Source organism: Mobula hypostoma, chromosome 7, assembly GCF_963921235.1.
Source record: "Mobula hypostoma chromosome 7, sMobHyp1.1, whole genome shotgun sequence".
In the NCBI taxonomy this organism is placed as follows: Eukaryota; Metazoa; Chordata; class Chondrichthyes; order Myliobatiformes; family Myliobatidae; genus Mobula; species Mobula hypostoma.
In genome coordinates this window covers 15,510,391-15,530,041 of record NC_086103.1, presented here as the reverse complement: position 1 = coordinate 15,530,041, position 19,651 = coordinate 15,510,391, and the positions used below count along the sequence as shown (strand labels likewise).

The window sequence follows — 19,651 nt, the reverse complement described above, 5'->3', positions numbered from 1 at the left end:
AAATGATCCTTTTATTCCCACTTGCTGCCTCCTACCGATCAGCCAATGCTCTAACCATGTTAATAACTTCTCTGTAATACCATGGACTCTTAACTTGGTAAGCAGCCTCATGTGTGGCACCTTTTCAAAGGCCTTCTGAAAGTCCAAATATACAACATCTGCTGCATCCCCTTTATCTATCCTATGTATAATCTCCTCAAGGAATTACAACAGGTTCGTCAGGCAAGATTTTCCCTTAAGGAAACCGCGCTGTCTTCGTCCTATCTTATCCTGTCACCAAGTACTCCATAACCTCATCCTTAACTATTGACTCCAACATCTTCCCAAACCTGAGGTCAGGCTGACTGGTCTATAATTTTCTTACTGCTGCCTCCTTCCTTTCTTAAAGAGTGGAGTGACACTTGCAATGTTCCAGTCTTTTGGCACCATGTCAGAGTCTAATGATTTTTGAAAGATCATTTCTAATGCCCCCACAATGTCTACCACTGCCTCATTCAGAACCCTAGGGTGCAATTCACCTGGTCTGCGTAACTTATGTACCTTGGGTCTTTCAGCTTTTTGAGCACTTTCTCCCTTGTAATAGTAACCACACTCACTTTTCTTCCCTCACACCCTTCCACATCTGACACACTGCTAGTGACTTCCGCAGTGAACTCTGCTGCAAAATACTCATTTAGTTCATCTGCCATCTCCTTGTCCCTCATTCTTATTTCACCAGCTTCATTTTCTAGTGGCCCTATATCCATTCTCATCTCTCTTATTTTTTTTTTCATACTTAAAAGCTTTTACTATCCACTTTGATATTGTTTGTTGGTTTGCTTTCATATTTCACCTTTTCCCTCCTAATGATTCTTTTAGTTGCCCTCTGTAGGGTTTTAAAAGCTTCCCAATTCTCTGTCTTCCACTAATATTTGCTTGGTTGTATGCCTTCTCTTTTGCTTTTACATTAGCTTTGACTTTCCTTGTCAGCCACAGTTGTACTATTTTGCTATTTAAGTATTTCTTTGTTTTTGAAATACATCTTCCTCATTTTCCCCAAAAACTGACACCATTGCTGCTCTGCTATCATCCTTGCCAGCATCGCCTTCCAATTTACTTTGGCCAACTCCTCTCTCATACCACTATAATTTCCTGTTGTAATCTGTGGTCCACATCCCAGCTACTGTTGGGAGGCCTGTATATAACTGCCATCGGTGTCCTTTTACCCTTACAGTTTCTTAACTCAATCCAGAAAGATTCAACACTTCATATCCTATGTCACATCTTCCTATTGATTTGATGCCATTCTTTACCAGCAGAGCCACACTACCCCCCTCTGCCAACCTTCCTATCTCTCTGATACAACATGTAACCTTGGACATTCAGCTGCCGACTACGACCATTCTTCAGTCATTTGTCCAAGTCCTGCTGCAATCACATTGCTTCCTCAGCACCCATCTTCATATCATTCATAAACTTTGCCACAAAGCCATCAATTCCACTATCTAAATCATTAAGAAACAAAGTGAAAAGTAGCGGTCCCAATACTGACCCCTGAGGAACACTACTATTCACCGGCAGCCAACCAGAAAAGGCCCCCTTTATTCCCACTCGCTGTCAGCCATCCCTCTGTCCATGCCAATATATTTTCTGTAACACCACAGGGTTTTATCTTGTTATGCAACCTCATGTCAGGCACCTTATCAAATGCTTTCTGAAAGTTTAAGTAAGTGACATCCACTGTCTCTCCTTTGTCCACCCTATTTGTTACTTCCTCGAAGAATTCTAACAGATTTGTCAGGCAAGATTTCCCTCTACATGCTGACTTTGACTTATTTTATCATTAGTCTCCTAGTACCCCAAAACCTTGTCCTTAATAATGGATTCCAACATTTTCCCAACCACTGAGGTTAGACTGACCGGCCTATAATTTCCCTTCTTTTGTCTTCCTCCCTTCTTAAAGAATGGAGAGACAGCTGCATCTGTATTATGTTTTGTAACTCCAAAATATCAAACTAATTGCAAGAAAAGAGAGGAGCCCAACAGAATGGTTCTTAGTTTTGTTTTTACTCTAAGTGAGAAGCAAACATATAACCTATGCCATTTACATACTTTTACATACAATATAACCTGCAATGCATTATGTGAATAACAAAGAATACATAATCAAACAATATATTTACAGTATTACTCAAGCGTTACTGAAATATTAAATACACAACACCAGCGACCTCATGGGAGAAAAAGAGAAACAAAGGATACAGAACTACTCTTTGATTTCACTGGCTCTTGCCTCTTTTCATACAGAGGTAACATGGAGATCTGGAAATAGTGCAGATAAACATCGAACAGTAAAGCATATTAAGCGCTATTTGGCCCATGATGTTGTGCTGGCCTAAGTAAACATACTCCACAATCAATCTAACTCTTCCTCTAAGATATTCTTAAATGATCCTTATATCTGCCTCTGCCATCCACCCCGGCAGTGCATTCCAGGCGCTCACCATTCTCTGGGGGATGTGAGACCTCCGTTGGTCAGGGTTGACCATGGATGTTTCAGCCTGGCTGTCTAGATACACAAGCTTGAGTAGTACAATATGCAGAGCAAGCTGTTGCCCATATAGCAAGCTCCCCTCTCCACACATCTGATGAACCCAAAGGAATGGCAGAGACTGATACAGTTAGATTATGAGAACACTCAGTCCTCGTTTATTGTCATTTAGAAATGCATACATGCATTAAGAAATTATACAATGTTCCTCCAGAGTGATATCACAGAAAAACAGGACAAACCAAAGACTAACACTGACAGAACCACATAATTATAACATATAGTTACAGCAGTGCAAAGCAATACCATAATTTGATAAAGAGCAGACCTGGGCACGGTTAAAAAAAAAGTCTCAAAGTCCCGATCAACTCCCAAGTCCCCGATAGCAGATGGCAAAGAGAGAAACTCCCTGCCATAATCCTCCAGGCACTGACAACTGCCGATGCATTGGAAGCACCCAACCACAGCCGACACTGAGTCTAGCCGACACTGAGTCTGTCCGTCCGAAAACTTCGAGTCTCCGACCAGCCCCTCAGGTACAGCCTCCCGAGCGCCATCCTCTGCTAAGCACCTTCGACCTCGCCCCAGCCGCAGAAATAAGCAAAGCTGAGGATTCGGGGCCTTCTTCTCTGGAGATTCTGGACCACACAGTAGCAGTGGCCGCGAAGCGGGCATTTCAGAAGTTTCTCCAGATGTTCCTCTGTACTCTCACATCTGTCTCTATCAAATCAGAATTGTGCACAGTACCCTAATTGACAAATTGGTATTGGTCATTTTCACCCTGGCTAAAAGACCCTGGCTGTCCACTCAATCTATGCCTCTTATCATCAAGTCACCTCTCATCCTCGTTCATTCCAAAGAGAAAAGCCCTAGCTCGCTCAACCTATTCTCATAAAACATACTCTCTAATCCAGGCAAAATCCTGGTAAATCTCCTCTTCATCCTCTCTAATGATTCCACATCCTATAAGGAAGTGATCGGAAATTAACATAATATTCCAAGTGTGGTCTAACCAGGGTTTTATAGAACTGCAACATTACCTCATGGCTCTTGAACTTAGTCCCCCAACACACCATACACCTGTTAACCATGCTGTTAACTTGCGTGGTGACTTTAAGGAATCGATGAACTTAGACTCTAAGATCCCCCTTCTTCTAGACTGCTAAGAATACTGCCATTGACCTTGTGCTCTACCTTTAAGTTTGATCTTTGAAAGTTTCTCACCTTCATTGTAATCCTTTATTCACATAAATTTCAACAGCTGCAAGAGATTTTCTCCAAGCCCTATTTAGCCTTTGGATCTTATCTGGCAATGCAGAGGTCGGAAGGGGCAGCAGAGGTTTTTTTGCCCCACAGAAAGCTGAAAAGCAATTCGGCAGTCCATAACTTCTTATAATCCAAGAAATCTTCCCCAATAAACAATGACATATTTCCCAACATGTTTTTAAAGAGAATTTTTAGAAGTTCAATTGTACCTAAAAGCATAAAATTTTGACTGACAAATTGTCATAACAGAATTTTGTAATTCAGAATCAGGTTTATTATCAACAGCATGTGTCATGAAATTTGTTAATGTAGCAACAGCAGCTCTATGCAATACATAATATAGAAGGAAAAAATATAATAATAAATAAATGACTAGATCAATTACGTATATTGAATAGATTAAAAATTGTACAAAAACAGAAATAATATATAGTTTAAAAATGAGGTAGTGTTCAAGGGTTCAATGTTCATTTCGGAATCAGATGGCAGAGGGGAAGAAGCTGTTCCTGAATCGCTGAGTGTGAGCCTTCAGGCTTCTGTATCTCCTACCTGATGGTAACAGTGAGAAAAGGGCATGCCCTGGTTGCTGGAGGTCCTTAATAATGGATGCTGTCTTTCTGGCACCACTCCTTGAAGATGTCCTGGGTACTTTGTAGGCTAGTACCCAAGATGGAGCCGACTAAATTTACAACCCTCTGCAGCTTCTTTTGGTCTTGTGCAATAGCACCGCCCCCCCCCCCCCAAAAACCAGACAGTGATGCAGCCTGTCAGAATGCTCTCCATGGTATATTGATAGAAGTCTTTGAGTGTATTTGTTGACATACCAAATCTCTTCAAGCTCCTAACGAAGTATAGTTTTTGAAAGTTATGTAATTTTGATGGAAAAAGAATCACCCCATTGGGTTAAATTGTTATCACTCTTTTTAAAAGAAATGAGTCAATGAACATTATGGGCTGTAATCTTCCCAATACAAAGTCAAAGAACCAAGCAACGTACTTGCATTCTGTGCTGTAAATCCTATCATGTTCCTGTGTCATTATATCTTGTCTAAATGCTGTACACATTCACAGGATTATTGTAACTAAGGAAGGGTATTTGATCCTTCTTGCTTCATCCAGTCTTCTCATTACATCTTATTATAAATAATTTCTGATTGATTCCGAGATTTCTTTCTGATTTCTCAGAATTCGTCATCTGTTTATTCCACACATTCAAACTAAATGAAAGATTTCTGATGCCAGAAATTTGTAGAGGAATGCTGTTTTGTTGAATGACAATTAAACTTGAACTTGAAACTTATCTATTGCTCAATTACACCCAATCCTATTCCCTCGAGTTCCTATCAACAACTTTATGTAGAATAATGTTTCAGCTTCTCATTTTGTACTCCTGTTTTAAAAATCATTTGCAAGCTCTCTAAACTCTCAAACATTTTAGATAACATGTCCCAAGTTTCTCCAATCTTTCCTTATAAACTGGATTTAAACTGGTAAATTGTCTTGATTATTCTGAAAATTAACCAAAATGAATTTAGTGCTTAAAGTAACACACACACACACACACACACAATGCTGGAGGAACTCAGCAGTGATGCAGCATCTTTGGAGAGTACCGATGAAGAGTCTCAGTCCAAAATATCGGTCATTAATTCCCCTTTATTGATGCTGCCTGACCTGCTGAGTTCCTCCAGCATTTTGTGTGTGTTGCTCTGAACTTCCAGCATCTGCAGAATCTCTTGTGTTAATATAGTATTTACATTGCAACTTGGACAGATAATTATGTAGGGAAATGAGGTATCATATTTGTGTAAATGTCCAGGAAAGTAATGTAGAGTGCTGAAGCACATGGTACTTTACCAAGTATTTAAGCGTATTAACTGTGAATGTTCTAATATAAGATTTCAGAGGTTATTTGTTTGTAACTTTACACCTGATATCAGAGAATGATTCATTGTTGGATAATCATACTGAACAAATCTGCAGTGTGAGTTATGAAGAGTAAAGATTTTTCAGGTCAGAATAATTCCTGCATAAAATCTCTGGTGTAACTAGGCTCTTTGTTATCTCTGCATGTGTAGTTACAGGATGCTGTATGTCCATAACACCGTAAGACATAGGGGCAGAATTTAGCCATTCAGCTCGAGTCTGCTCTGCCATCCTGTCATGGCTGATTTATTATCACTCTCACCCTCAGTCTCCTGCGTTTAACACTTTGTTCTCTCAACAGTGAGTTTGGAGAACACCGTTCTGAATATTATTGTACCATTTTAAGGAACATTTGAATTATGTTCCCTTCAGGGAATTGCTTTGAAATTTGGTAAGATTTAAAATCGTTTGAGGTCATTTCCAGCGCACAAACGTAAAGGAGAACAAAATAATTGTTACTCCGGATCCAGTGCAGCACAAAAAACACAATAAGATAACGAACCCAATAAAAAAATACAATAAATATAAATAGACAAGGTAGCTTATATACCACAATTGTATGTCCATAAAGTGACACTAGGCACAGGAATGTCTGTGACCTTAGTGAGATTTAAGATAGGAAAATATTTACAGAGTAATAAAAAAGTAGAATATGGGTTACCTTTTAGTTCAGAAAGGAGGAGTATAGACAGGGTAAACGCAAGCAGGCTTTCTCCACGGAGGTTGGGTGAGACTAGAACTAGAAGGTATGGATTAAGAGTGAAAGGTGAAATGTTTAAGGTGAACCTGAGGGGGAACCCCTTCACTCAGAGGGTGGTGAGGGTGTGGAATGAGCTGCCAGCAGAAGTGATGGATGTAGGTTTGATTGTGATATTTAAGAGAAGTTTTGATAAGTACATGGATGGGAGGGGTAAGGATGGCTATGGTCCAGGTGCAGGTCGATGGGACGAGTTCAGTACAGACTAGATGGGCCATATGGCCTGTTTCTAAGATTCTATACCTCTACAAGTCTTTAACTAGTGAGGCATTTCACAACTAAGCAGTCATCTGCTTCTAACAGAGGATCACAGATGTCCTAGGCAGCTTCTGGCTGCCTAAATCAGAGGTTGGTTGGTTGGAGGACCTGTAACGCTATCTTGATTAAGGTTCTCTATTTTAGCTTAGCACAGTCTAAAATGTAGATCCTTGGAACTGAGTATTGATTCTGCTGCCCCAATTGAATGATTAAATTAATCATTTTCTTTTAAGGTCAAATCAGACATAATTATCAAAAATCAGTTTGTTTTTTTTTAGCCTTGCAGTTTTATTTTCAAATTAAACTTGGTATTGATGTTAATTTTCTTTCTTTCACAAATCTAGCGTCATTTGGGAGATATTGCCAACAAAGCCATCAAGAAGTTAACCACAAGGACAGTTAAAAGGGGAGATAAGGTAAGTGATAATTGATACTCCACATCCATGGCTAAATTGTGTTTATTAGTTCTGTTGAAGTAAGCCAAGGCTTGGTACTTGGGTTTGTTATGTACGGATATATCTGCAATTCTGGTTCATGCAAGAGGAAACCAAATGCCAATGATTGCATAAGATAGAATTTGGGAAGAAGCATTTAATGTACAACTTTACAACACAGTACAGGTCCTTCAGCCCATGATGTTGTGTCAACTTTTTAACCTACTCCAATATCAATCATACCCTTCCCTCCTACATAACCCTCCATTTTTCCTTCATACATGAGCCACTTGGAGAATGAAAGAGTTAAAGTATGAGGAGCATTTGATAGCTTTGGTGTTTAGAAGCATGAAGGGGGGTTTCATTGAAACCTATTGAATATTGAAGGATCCAGATAGAGTGGATGTAGAGAGGATGTTTCCTATAGTGGGAGAGTCTAGGACCAGTAACCACACGCTTAGAGTAGAGGGATGTCCATTCAGAACAGAGATTAAGAGCAATTCCATTAGCCAGAGTGCAGTGAATCTTTGGAATGAATTACCACAGATGGTTGTGGAGACCAAGTCATTGGGTATATTTAAAGTAGACCTGATAGTTTTGTGATTAGACAGGGTGTCAAAGGCTACAGGGAGAAGTCAGGAGATTGGGATTGAGAGGGATAATAAATAAGACTTGATGGGCTGAATGGACTAATTCTGCTCCTATGCCTTATCTTATTGTCTTGTCTAAGATTCTTTAAAACATGATAGACCAAAGAGCCTGCACTGTGCTGTAATGTTCTGTGTTGGGGACTTACAACACACCTCTATGAACAACCCCATTAAGTAAAACTGAATTGTGAATACTTTAAACTGTCATAATTGTGCAGACCTTTTGTTTCTTGGCACTGCAAAGGAAAAAATAATATTGTTTTGTCCAGATGGTGTTTGTTCTACTGGAAACAGTCAGGCATTGTTAAAGTGCACTTCAGCTGCTCTTTCAAGAGTCCAGATTGTTTAATGTAATTTCCTGTATACATGTGTAGAGAAGAACAGATTAATTGTTACTCCGGATCCAATGCAGCACAATAAAGAACACACACAATAAGATAAAGAACACAATAATAATGAAAAAATAGGATAAGATAACTTATACACATAGATTGTATATCCATAAAGTAATGCTAGGCACAGGAGTGACTCTGACAGGAAATGATAAAGTAGTGGTGGGTGGGAGTGTTGGGGGGGTGGGGGTTGTGGGTGAAGGTGTTGATCAGCCTTACTGCTTGGGGAACGTAACTGTTTTTGAGTCTGGTGATCCTGACGTGGATGCTATATAACTACATGTTCTTGATGGTGGGTAGGCTGGTGCCAGTAATGCATTGCGCAGTTTCAACTACCCATTATAGAGCCTTCCTATCCACTGCAGTGCAGTTTCCATACCAAGCAGTGATGCAGCTTGTCAGAATGCTCTCTACTGTGCAGCTGTTGAATTACACAAGTGTAGATGCAAGTAGTCCAGCTCTAGGCGTTGGTGAGCTTTCCTGATTGTGTCAGATATTTTCTGGGATCATGAGAGGTGTGCCAGAGGTGCAATCCCAGGAGTTTGAAACTTACGTCAGTGTTACAAGTTTAAACTTAGCATAGAAGTCTTAGTATCCACAGAATAGGCACTTCCACTACTAATAAGAAACATTCCAGAACAGCCTCATTTATAGTCACATTTTGTTAGTTTAAAAAGTGCTACGATCTGCATTGCAGTACTTAAGAAGTACTGCATTACCAGATGTGGTCTTAAATCAGGACTCCAGATGTTAGTTTGGTTGGATGTTAGCAACCCTATCGCACAGAGAAGGGAGATTTATATAACTAATGGCTAACTTTCCCAAACCAGCACTATTGAAATTCCCTCATTGCTGTTTGCCTCATAACTCATTGCACTTCAGAAGAATCAATTTTGTCAATGCTTTGTAACTTTAATGAGATGTGATGAAGCTGCGTGTAAATGTGAGTAATTGCCAGCTCAGTCTGTCCCTGGGAAAACACACCACACTTTGGTAATGCAGAATGGTGGTGTTCTGCCACGTCTGACAATGACAGGAATCCTGTGCGGGCAAGTTTTTAAAGTAGAGAAGCTGTTGCACTGGGGCATTTCCACTCTCTCGACCTCAGAAGTCTGGGTCTAGTAGGAGTAGTCATCAAAAATGGAGTTTCTTTGGTTTCAGAGGATGACCATGACACCTCCTGTGCTTCATCATCCCCTTTGCTCTCCACAAAGCATTGCAGAACCACCTTTCTGGCCTTTGTATCTCACTGTAGATCTTATCCATCTGTCATCGTGGAGCCCCATCACCCAGGCCATCCTCTTATCTCGCTTCTGCCATCAGACAGGAGGTACAGGAGCCTCAGGACTTACACCACCAAGTTCAGGAGCAGTTATTACCCCTTAACCATCAAGCTTCTGGACCAGAAGGGATAATTTCACCCACCTCAACTTTGAACAGATCATTGAACATAACCTTTGGACTGACTGTCTAGGACTCTACAACTTATGTTCACAGTCTTATTTTATTCATTTATTATTTGTTTATTTTTATATTTGCAGAGTTTATTTTCTTTTGCACATTAGTTGCTTATCAGTCCATGTTTGTATGTAGCTTTTCATTAATTCTACTGCATTTTATATTCTACTGTGAATGCCTGTAAGAAAATGAATCTTATGGTTGTATGTGGTGACATATGTACTTTAATATACATTTACTTTGAAGCAATAAAGTACTTCTGAAGTGTTTTAATGGAGAAAACGTGGCAGGCAGTTTGCAGAGCTAGACCACTTAAGCAGTAGTAAATCTCCAAATAATATATTTCAGGCATTGACTGAGTAGAAGAAAATGGTACTGTAGGTACTAACTCTACTACAAATAGTGTTATTCAAACTCTTACACCCCTCTGCGAGGTCAGACCATAAAGACATTGGAGCAGAATTGGACTATTCAGCCCATCATCTGGTCCTGGTCTGTCTCCTCCCTTTGACCCCCTTCCTCATCCTCTCCCTCGCTGCTCCACCCTCCTGCTTCTCTGGTTTCCATAATCAGGTTTATTATTGCTGACTTAGAGACCATTAGACAGATGAGCAGAATTAGGCCACTCAGACTATCAAGTCTATTCTACCATTCCATCACAGGTGGTTTATTATCTCTCTCAACCCCATTCTCCTGCCTTCTCCCCATAACCTTTAATGTCCCGACTAATCAAGAACCCATCAACCTCCACTATAAATATACCCAATGACTTGGCTTCCATGACAGAGCCTAGTTTCACATTTCATCTGCAAAATTATACAGTGTGTTGTGTCACCTGTATTCTGTGCTCCTTTCTTGAGTAGTGCATAACCCATGGCTTTCTGCTTGTGTTTATGCTGCAACACAAGTTAAGGCTAACATAATTTGTGGTATTCTTCATCTGTCTGCAAACATCATTGCACTTCACAACATTTTGTTGTTTATAATGTTAGACGTTAGACAGACTTGGAACTGTGGTTAAATGCTAGAAAGTGACCACAGCAGCATTTCTACACTTAGGAGATATTGCAAAAGTACATTTGTTTCTGTCACATAATGATTCTGAAAGACTAATTCACACCTTTATATCCAACAGACTAGGTTACTACAATGTACTTTTTACTGGCCTTCCAAAACAGTATTTACAAATTTCAACTTATTCAGAACACCACTGCTAGTCTTTTAACCAAAACCAGGATGAGGGAACATACCAGTCCCACACTAGCTACCCTGCATTGGGTTCCTTTACCTTTTAGAAGTTCTCTTATTTGATTTTAAAGCTCCTTATGGTCTGGGACCGGAGTACATTACAGAAGTGTTTTCGTTTTATAATCCTACTTGAGCTCTTAGGTCTTCTTCCGCTTGTTTCTTAAATCTCCCTCAAAAGATGGTCAGGTCAGCTTTTTTGAACTATGCTCCAAAACTGTGGAATTCAGTATCTAAAACTATAAGGGATACAGACTTTAAACACTAGCTCAAAACCTATTTATTCTTGTTTTTCATCTTTTTATTTTCACGTTTGCACTGTATCCCATTGTAAAACACTTTGAATTGCATTATCTATATGAAAAGTGCTCTATCAATAGTTACCATTACAGCTTACAAAATGTTTATAATTTATGTATGGTGAGTGAGTGAATCCTTTGAATGAGAGTGATTCATTTGTCCTGTGAAATTATAGACTGGTAATGAATCTCATATAAATCAGTGCAAGATGAACAACCAATTACAATTTTCCTTTATATTCACATGTTCTCCTGGTTTGTTTTTCAAGCCCTTGAGCTATCTCACAACAAAATAGCTATAAATTTCTGGTAGCAGTGGAAAGAGGAAAAAGTCTTCTTTTTCGTCTTTATTGGAACTGTTGATGATTTGAAAAGATGTAGGGTTCCAGCCCAAAACAATAAACAAGTCCATTTTGACGCATTGCAAATCATAGTCGGGGACTTCAACCAGGCTTGATTGAAGTAAACCGTGCCCAATTTACTGAAATGCGGACATGGAACGGTAGCATTCCTCATCTTAGTATAACATTGGTCTCGTGTTTTGGGACCTCTGATGCTACAGGTTATAAGCTGATGCTAATTGTATTATGTTTCTTGGATTTACTTAGCGTGGCTGCAAGGAACTGAATCTCGGGATTATATATGGTGACATTTATGTACTTTGATAATAAGTTTACTTTGAACTTTAATCCTGATTGTGCATTACCTCACTCTTGTCCGGATTAAATTCCATCTGCTACTGCTCCATCCAACTATCTGTCCTGCATAACCTTCCTCGCTATCTACGTCTCCACCAGTCTTCATCACAGCAAACTTACTCATCAAACCACCTACATTCTCATCCAAGACATGCACTACAAACAACAGAGGTGAGAGAAGTGTTCCTTGGGGTACAACACTTGTTACAAACTTCCAGTCTGATCAGCACCATTCCACTACAACCATCTGCCTCCATCCACCAAGGCAACTTAGTCTCAGTTCACTTCTCACTGTATGGTCTCCTCTACAAATCAAATTCAGATTGGGTAACCTCTTCACAAAGGCATCCCTGAGCTTTCAGTTGACTCTCATGTTAATTCTCCTTTCTACATTCACTGTGACATTGTGACATGGTACAGTTCCAGCGATCGGGGTTCAATTCCCACCACTATCTTTAAAGAGTTTGTACATTCTTCCCCATGACCATATGGGGTTCCTCTAGGTGCTCGAGTCTCCTCCCACCTGGAAGATGTACAGGTTAGGGTTGGTAAATCATGGGCATGCTGTGTTGACACCAGAAGTGTGGCGACACTTGCAGGCTGCACCAAGCATCTATGGAAAAAAGTACAGTCAACATTTTAGGAAGGGTTTCAGCCCAAAACATCGTCTGTACATTTTCCCACAGATGTTGCCTGGCCTGCTGAGTTCCTCCAGCATTTTGTGTGTGTTGCTCAGATTTCCAGCATCTGCAGATTTTCTCGTTTGTCATTTTTACTGGCTGTTGCAATATTTTGATGTACATGTGACAAATAAAGTTAATCTTTCTTCAGTGGCTCTCTTCATATGGAAGAAAAAAACAGCCGATGTTTCAAAGTCCAAAGTTCAAAGCAAATTTATTATCAAAGTACATACATGTCATCACTTATGACCCCAAGATTCATTTTCTTGTGGTGGGCATACACAAATTCATAATAGAATAATAACTATAATAGAATCAATGAAAGACCACAGCAGGTTGGACATTCAGTCAGTGTGCAAGACAACCAACTGCAAATACAAAAAGAAAGAAATAATAATAATAAATAAAAGACCACACCCAACAGGACAGACAAACAACCAATGTGCAAGACACAACAAATTGTGCAAATACAGAAGAAAAAAGCAGAAATAGTAGAAATAAATAAGCAATCAATTTCAAGAAAATAAGATAAAGAGTCCTTGAAAGTGGGTCTGTAGGTAGTGGGAAAATTTCATATTGGGGTGAGTGAAGTTATCCTCTTTGGTTCAAGGGCCGGATAGTTGAGGGGTAATAACTGTTCTTGAACCTGAAGGTGTGGATCCTGAGGCCCCTGTATCGTCTTCCTGATCACAACATCAGGAAGAGAACATGACCTGGATGGTGGGGGGATGTGATGATCAATCCTGCTCAGTTGTGGGAAGCTTTACCACTGATGGACTGGGCCATATCCACTACACTTTGTAGGAATCAGGTTTATCATCAGTGAAATTTGTTGTTTTGCTGTTGTAGTACAGTGCAATACACAAAATTTACAATAAATTACAAAAACATAAATAGTACAAAAGGAGAGTGAAATAGCGAGCTATGGACCATGCAGAAATCTGATGGCGGAGGGGAAGGAGCTGCTCCTGAATGTGGAGTGTATGTCTTCAGGCTCCTGTACCTCTTCCCTGATGGTAGTAATGAGAAGAGGGCATATCCTGGGTGGTGAATGTTCTTATTAAAGTCCACAATCAATTGAGAAGTCAAATTCTGCTGAAGCATGTACTGTAAATGGCAGGGAATTTAGGAGCATTAATGTACAGAGGGACTTTGAGATGCAAGTCCATTGTGCCCTATAAGTGGTAACATATGGGGCACTGGCATTTTTGTGGTTTGAACTGAAGTCTCGAAGGTGCAGCACAGTTGCAGTGATGCATGTATGGGCTGAATCTAGGTAGCAGAGTCCAGGCCAGAGTGTGGGAAATGAGCCAATGTTTGGCCATTGCTGCAGCAGACTTGGAGGTAATTCGATGAGGCAGAGCTGAAATAGAGCTCCGGCCTGAGAGCAAGGAAAGACCCAAGATTTGATTGATTTAATTGGAAAGTTCAGGCACAGGCCAAAATTGAGGCAGCAGGGCCTAGACCCAAGAGTTTATTGAAGTCACAGGGCCTGGTACCAAGAGCAAGGAACAACCCGAGGTTTAGACGATTTAAGCATTCGGCCAGATTGGAAAGGTCAGGGTGTCAAGACCGGAGGAGAGGGATGGGCTGGTTCAGCTTGCTGCTCCATGAGCTTTACTCATCTCTGCACTGATGGCACACAATGAGGGCAAATGGGATTAGGCATCAGAGCCAGCATGGAAAAGATGGACCAAAGGGCCTTTTCCCGTGCTGTATGATGTATCATTTAAACAATGACAATAAAACACAAACTATTAATTTATAATTATCGTTACTCGCACCGATAAATGTGCAAGCTGGACTTACTGACAGGGGTTCTGGCAGGAATTTTAATGTTTTATTCTGATGTATCATTATGTAGATGAAAATTATTGCAAGGACAATTTTGTTAGAATCCTCCTTTCTAAATATATGTGTTAACTGAATTATATCTTACTGCATTTTTCAGGAAACAGATCCAGAATTCGATCACTGTGCAGTCTGTATCGAGGGATACAAATCTAACGATGTGGTCAGAATTCTGCCATGCAAGTAAGCCTCTTTACCTTACTTTAATATATAGTGCCTATAAAAAGTATTCACCCCCTTTGGAAGTTTTCATGTTTTATTGTTTTACAACATTGACTTAATTTGGCTTTTTTGACACTGATCAACAGAAAAGAATCTTTAGTGTCAAAGTGAAAACAAATTTCTACAAATTGGTCTAAATTTATTACAATTTTTAAACACAAAGCAAGTGATTGCATAATTACTCATCCCCTTCAAGTCAGTATTTAGTAGATGTACCTTTGGCAGCAATTACAACCTCAAGTCTGTATGGATAGGTCTCTATCAGCTTTGCACATCTGGACACTGCAATGTTTCCCCATTTTTCTTAACAAAACTGCTCAAGCTCTGTCAGATTGCATGGGGATCATGAATGAACAGCCCTTTTCAAGTCCAGCTACAAGTTCTCAATTGCATTGAGGTCTGGACTCTGACTTGGCCACTCCAGGACATTAACTTTGTTGTTTTTAAGATATTCCTGTGTAGCTTCGGCTTTATGCCTGGGGTCATCATCCTGCTAGAGAACAAATCTTCTCCCAAGTCGCAGTTCCCTTGCAGACTGCATCAGGTTTTCCTCCAGGATTTCTCTGTATTTTGCTGCATTCATTTTACCCTCTACCTTCACAAGTCTTCCACAGCATGATGCAGCCACCACCATGCTTCACGGTAGGGATGGTGTGTTTTTGATGATGTGCGGAGTTTGGCTTAAGCCAAACATAGCATTTAGTCTGATGGTCAAAAAGTTGTACCCTTCTTTCTTCCAGCTGACTTCAGAGTCTCCCACATGCCTTCTGGCAAACTCTCGCCAAGATTTCACATGAATAATCTGTGCAGTCTGTATCTCAGCCATTGAAGCTTGGAACACCTCCAGAGTGGTTATGGGTCACTTGGTAGCCTCCCTTGCTAGTCCCTGCCTGTACAGACACTCAGTTTTTGAGGACTGCCGGCTCTAGGCAGATGCACAGCTGCGCCATATTATTTCCATTTCTTGATGATTAACTTAACTATACTCCAAGGGATATTCAGTGACTTGGAAATTTTCTTAGATCCATCTTCTGACTTGCGTTTTTCAGTAACCTTTTTTGTGAAGTTGCTTGGAGTGTTCTTTTGTCTTCATGGTGTAGTTTTGCCAGGATACTGACCCACCAGCAGTTGAACCTTCCAGATACAGGTGTATTTTTACTACAATCAACTGAAACACCTTGACTGTGATCTCCAGTTAACTAATTATGTGACTTTTAAAAGCAATTGGCTGCACCAGTGATTATTTGTTGTGTCATATTATAGGAGTGAGTACTTAGGCAATCAATTATTTTGTGCTTTATATTTGTAATTAAGTTAGATCACTTTGACATGAAAGAGTCTTTTCTATTGATCAGTGTCAAAAAAGCCAAATTAAATCCACTTGATTCAATGTTGTAAACGTAAAACATGAAAACTTCCAAGGGGTTAAATACTTTATATAGACACTATGCTGGAAATTTGAATAATAACTAGTACATTAATAATTTTGTGACATTCCTGCTACAGTGTATGTGTATGTTTTAAAACATAGAACATTACAGCATATGCTCTCTAATCCAGGTAGATCCAGATAAATCTTTAAACAGCTTTGTGAAAAGTGTCCCAATGCAATAGAAATATCAAAGTATAACTGTAGTTAGAAGCCCTGAGAAGTGTGGTTGTGTTGGAATTTTGGATGATGGAGATGATGAAACTGAGGCCAAAGCAGAATAGTTATGGATTGTATCATTAAGGTGAAAGAGGCCGGACTGGTGAAGACAAAATGTATAGATTGCCTGGAGATTGGTGCATGAAGATACAAAACATTTGCACTTGTGTGGAAGGCTGAAGAGAATTCATCAAATCTGCAATATTTTTTTTCACTATTTATCCTGGTTTACTGTTTTTAATTGCCCTTATTAAAAATAAGCAAATTCCTGAAATTTAATTTTAGAAATAAACGTTTAAAAAAATCAATACTAAGTTGCATTCTCCCTCCAGGGAATGAATATGTTTATGTGCATCCATTTTGTGTTTTAGTAATTCTATCAGCATTATGACCTTTTATCAAAATCTTATTGTATTACACATTCAGATACATTTATGTTTTATTGATGGAAGTGATCTCATTTAGAATACATCCCTCTCCACTATCAAGTTACACAGACCTTTCAGTTGGAACTGAAAAGTTGTTTACAGTTTTATCTGCTTTTTGGACACTTTTTCGAAGATCTTAAGCTTAAGAGGTTCTGCAGATGCTGGAAATCCAGAGCAGCACACACAAAATGCTAGAAGAACTCAGCAGGTCAAGCAGCATCTATGGAGAGGAAGAGATAGTCAATGTTTTGGGCTGAAACTCTTCATCAGGACTTATCTGATGAAGTTTTTTTTGCGTGTCGCACCAGACAGTCAGCCATTCTTGTCTGGCGCACGGTGTCAGGATTGGTCTCCTTTCGGATTAACCGGGCCACAATATGAACATTCCTGACTTGACCCATTTTTTTAATGAGGCCGAGTGGCTAGCTCGATGCTCAACCCGGCACAGATGGAAAGCGTGCTCAGGGGGTGGCCCAACTTGGATTCGAACTCGGGAGCCTCCGGAGTCCGGTGCTGATGCCATTGCGCCACCAGCCGGCCAATCTGATGAAGTGTCTTGGCCCAAAACATCGACTGTTTATTCATTTCCCTAGATGCTGCCTGACCTGCAGAATTCCTATGTCTGAAATATCAATAATGTAATATATGCAAAAAGTCAAAAAAGAGTCATTGTAAGGCATGTGAGAAAAATATTCATTGTCCTTCTTTCTCTCACTCTTGCTCCCTCTCACTCCCTCTCTCTCTTTCACTTGTTGCTTCTCTCTCTCTCTCTCTCACTCTCTCTCACACTCTCTCTCTCTCTCTCTCTCACTCTCACTCTCACTCTCTCACACATACCAACATACAAGGAGATTCCAGCTTGCTGGAAAAAAAAAGGAGCAAATGGCATAAGCTCCAATTACAATTTTTCAATCTTCCCTGAATAGAACTTTGGAATACTGGAGGTGATGTATTCTTTAAAAAGAAAAGGAGAATGAATAAGGCAATTAGAAGCAAATGAGTTTAACTTTGGTGAGAGTGAAATGATTGTGCCAGTTTCAGAGTGGGGTATGAACTGTCAATTATATCCAGTGAAATGATTGTATCAGTTAATGAACCATCAATTAGAGTAGCACAAATCAGGATCAGGGATCAACTTTATTCACCATATATATTTACATGTACTAGGAGTTTGCTGTGGTGTGTTGGTCAGGGCCTGACATGCAACAAAATACAACGTTCAATAATTATAAAGAATAATAATTTTAAAATAAAATTAGAAGTTAAATACAGATATGAAATAAAATGTGCATAATTATATCGAATTTTGAAAAGCTTGGATATTGGATGTGGAGAGAATGTTTCCTTTCGTCAGGGAGTCTAGGACCAGAGACCATAGCCTCAAATCAGATGAAGAGGAATTTGTTTAGCCAGAGAGTGGTGAATCTGTGGAATTCATTGCCACAGGTGGCTGCGGAGGCCAGGTCATTGGGTGTATTTAATGCTGAGTTGATTGGTTCCTGATTAATCAGGGCACCAATGGTTACAGGGAGAAGGCAAGAGATTGAACCTGAGGGGGGTAATAAATTGACCATGATGGAATACTGGAGCAGACTCGATAGGCCAAATGTCCTAATTGTGCTCCTATGTATTATGGTCTTATTTATCCACATTTTGTTACGTATCTGTATCCCCTTTGGTGAAAACCAATGTAAAGTGCCCATTCACTGCCACAGGCTCCAAGCTTAACCCCTTCCTTTGCCTTTGAATTTCTTGCACTCAGGAGTGTGTCCAGTGGTGTTCCTTGAATTACTACTCAAGAATCTTACCTTCTCTCTACATACCATTTAACAATTACAGCATGGAAACAGGCCATCTCGGCCCTTCTAGTCCGTGCCGAACTCTTACTCTCAGCTAGTCCCATCGACCTGCGCTCAGCCCATAACCCTCCATTCCTTTCCTGCCCTACCATCTCGACTTTACGTATAAGATACTTTTGGACTTTCCTTAATCCTGCATCTCAAGGACATTCCATGGCCCCTTTAAGCCCTAATACCTTGAAAATGTAAGTACTTTCTTAATTCCATTCCTCTAGTTCCCCACAACCAGCAGACTCCTGAAACCGTGTGGATAACTTCACTCACCTCAACTCTGAACTGATTCCACAATTCATTCAAATTCTCTACAACTCATGCTCTCAGTGTTATTTTATTTGCACAATTTTGCATTGGTTGCTTGTCTGTCTTTGTTTATGTATAGTTTTTCTTAAATTCTATTGTATTTCTTTATTTTCCTGTAAAAACCTGGAAAAAATTAATCTCAGAGTTGTATATGGTGACATATACATACTCTGATAATAAATTTACTTTGACTTTTGACTCTGCTTTTATAATTTCAGCTTCCTACGTCTTAGGTTGGAATTGGTTTATTATTGTCATGTGTACTGAGATACAGTGAAAAGCTTGTCTTTCATATTGTTCATACAGATCAGATCAGTACACACTGCATTGAGGTATTGCAAGATAAAATCATAGCAATGCAGAATAAAGTGTAACACCGACAGAAAATGCAGTGCAGGTAAACAAAGTTCAAAGTACATTATTATTTAAGTTCTACCCTGAGATTCATTTTCTTGTGGGCATACACAGTAAATCCAAGAAACGCCACAGAATAAATGAAAGACCACACCCAACAGGACGGACAAACAACCAATTTGCAAAGATGACAAACTGTGCAAATACAAAGGATGGGTAGATAGATAATAAGTATCAGTAACATGAGAAGGCCATAAGTAGGTTGTGAGGTCAGGAGTCCATAAGACCATAAGATATAGAAGCAGAATTTGGCCATTCTGCCCATTGAGTCTGCTCCACCATTCCTTCATAGCTGATTCATTATCCATCTCAACACCATTCTTCTGCCTTCTCCCC

At 39.8% G+C, this 19,651-nt stretch overlaps 1 protein-coding gene across 3 annotated transcripts in view; it reads left to right on the top strand.

The window, feature by feature from the left end:
- The window catches only part of rnf130 (ring finger protein 130), a 153,570-nt gene that overhangs the window by 94,304 nt on the left and 39,615 nt on the right, over positions 1–19,651 (top strand). For all 3 annotated transcript variants that reach the window (XM_063053075.1, XM_063053074.1, XM_063053076.1), the window contains exons 3-4: positions 7,082–7,153; positions 14,545–14,627. In XM_063053075.1, coding sequence (XP_062909145.1) covers positions 7,082–7,153; positions 14,545–14,627 — 155 coding nt within the window. The remainder of the gene's footprint in view (positions 1–7,081; positions 7,154–14,544; positions 14,628–19,651) is intronic.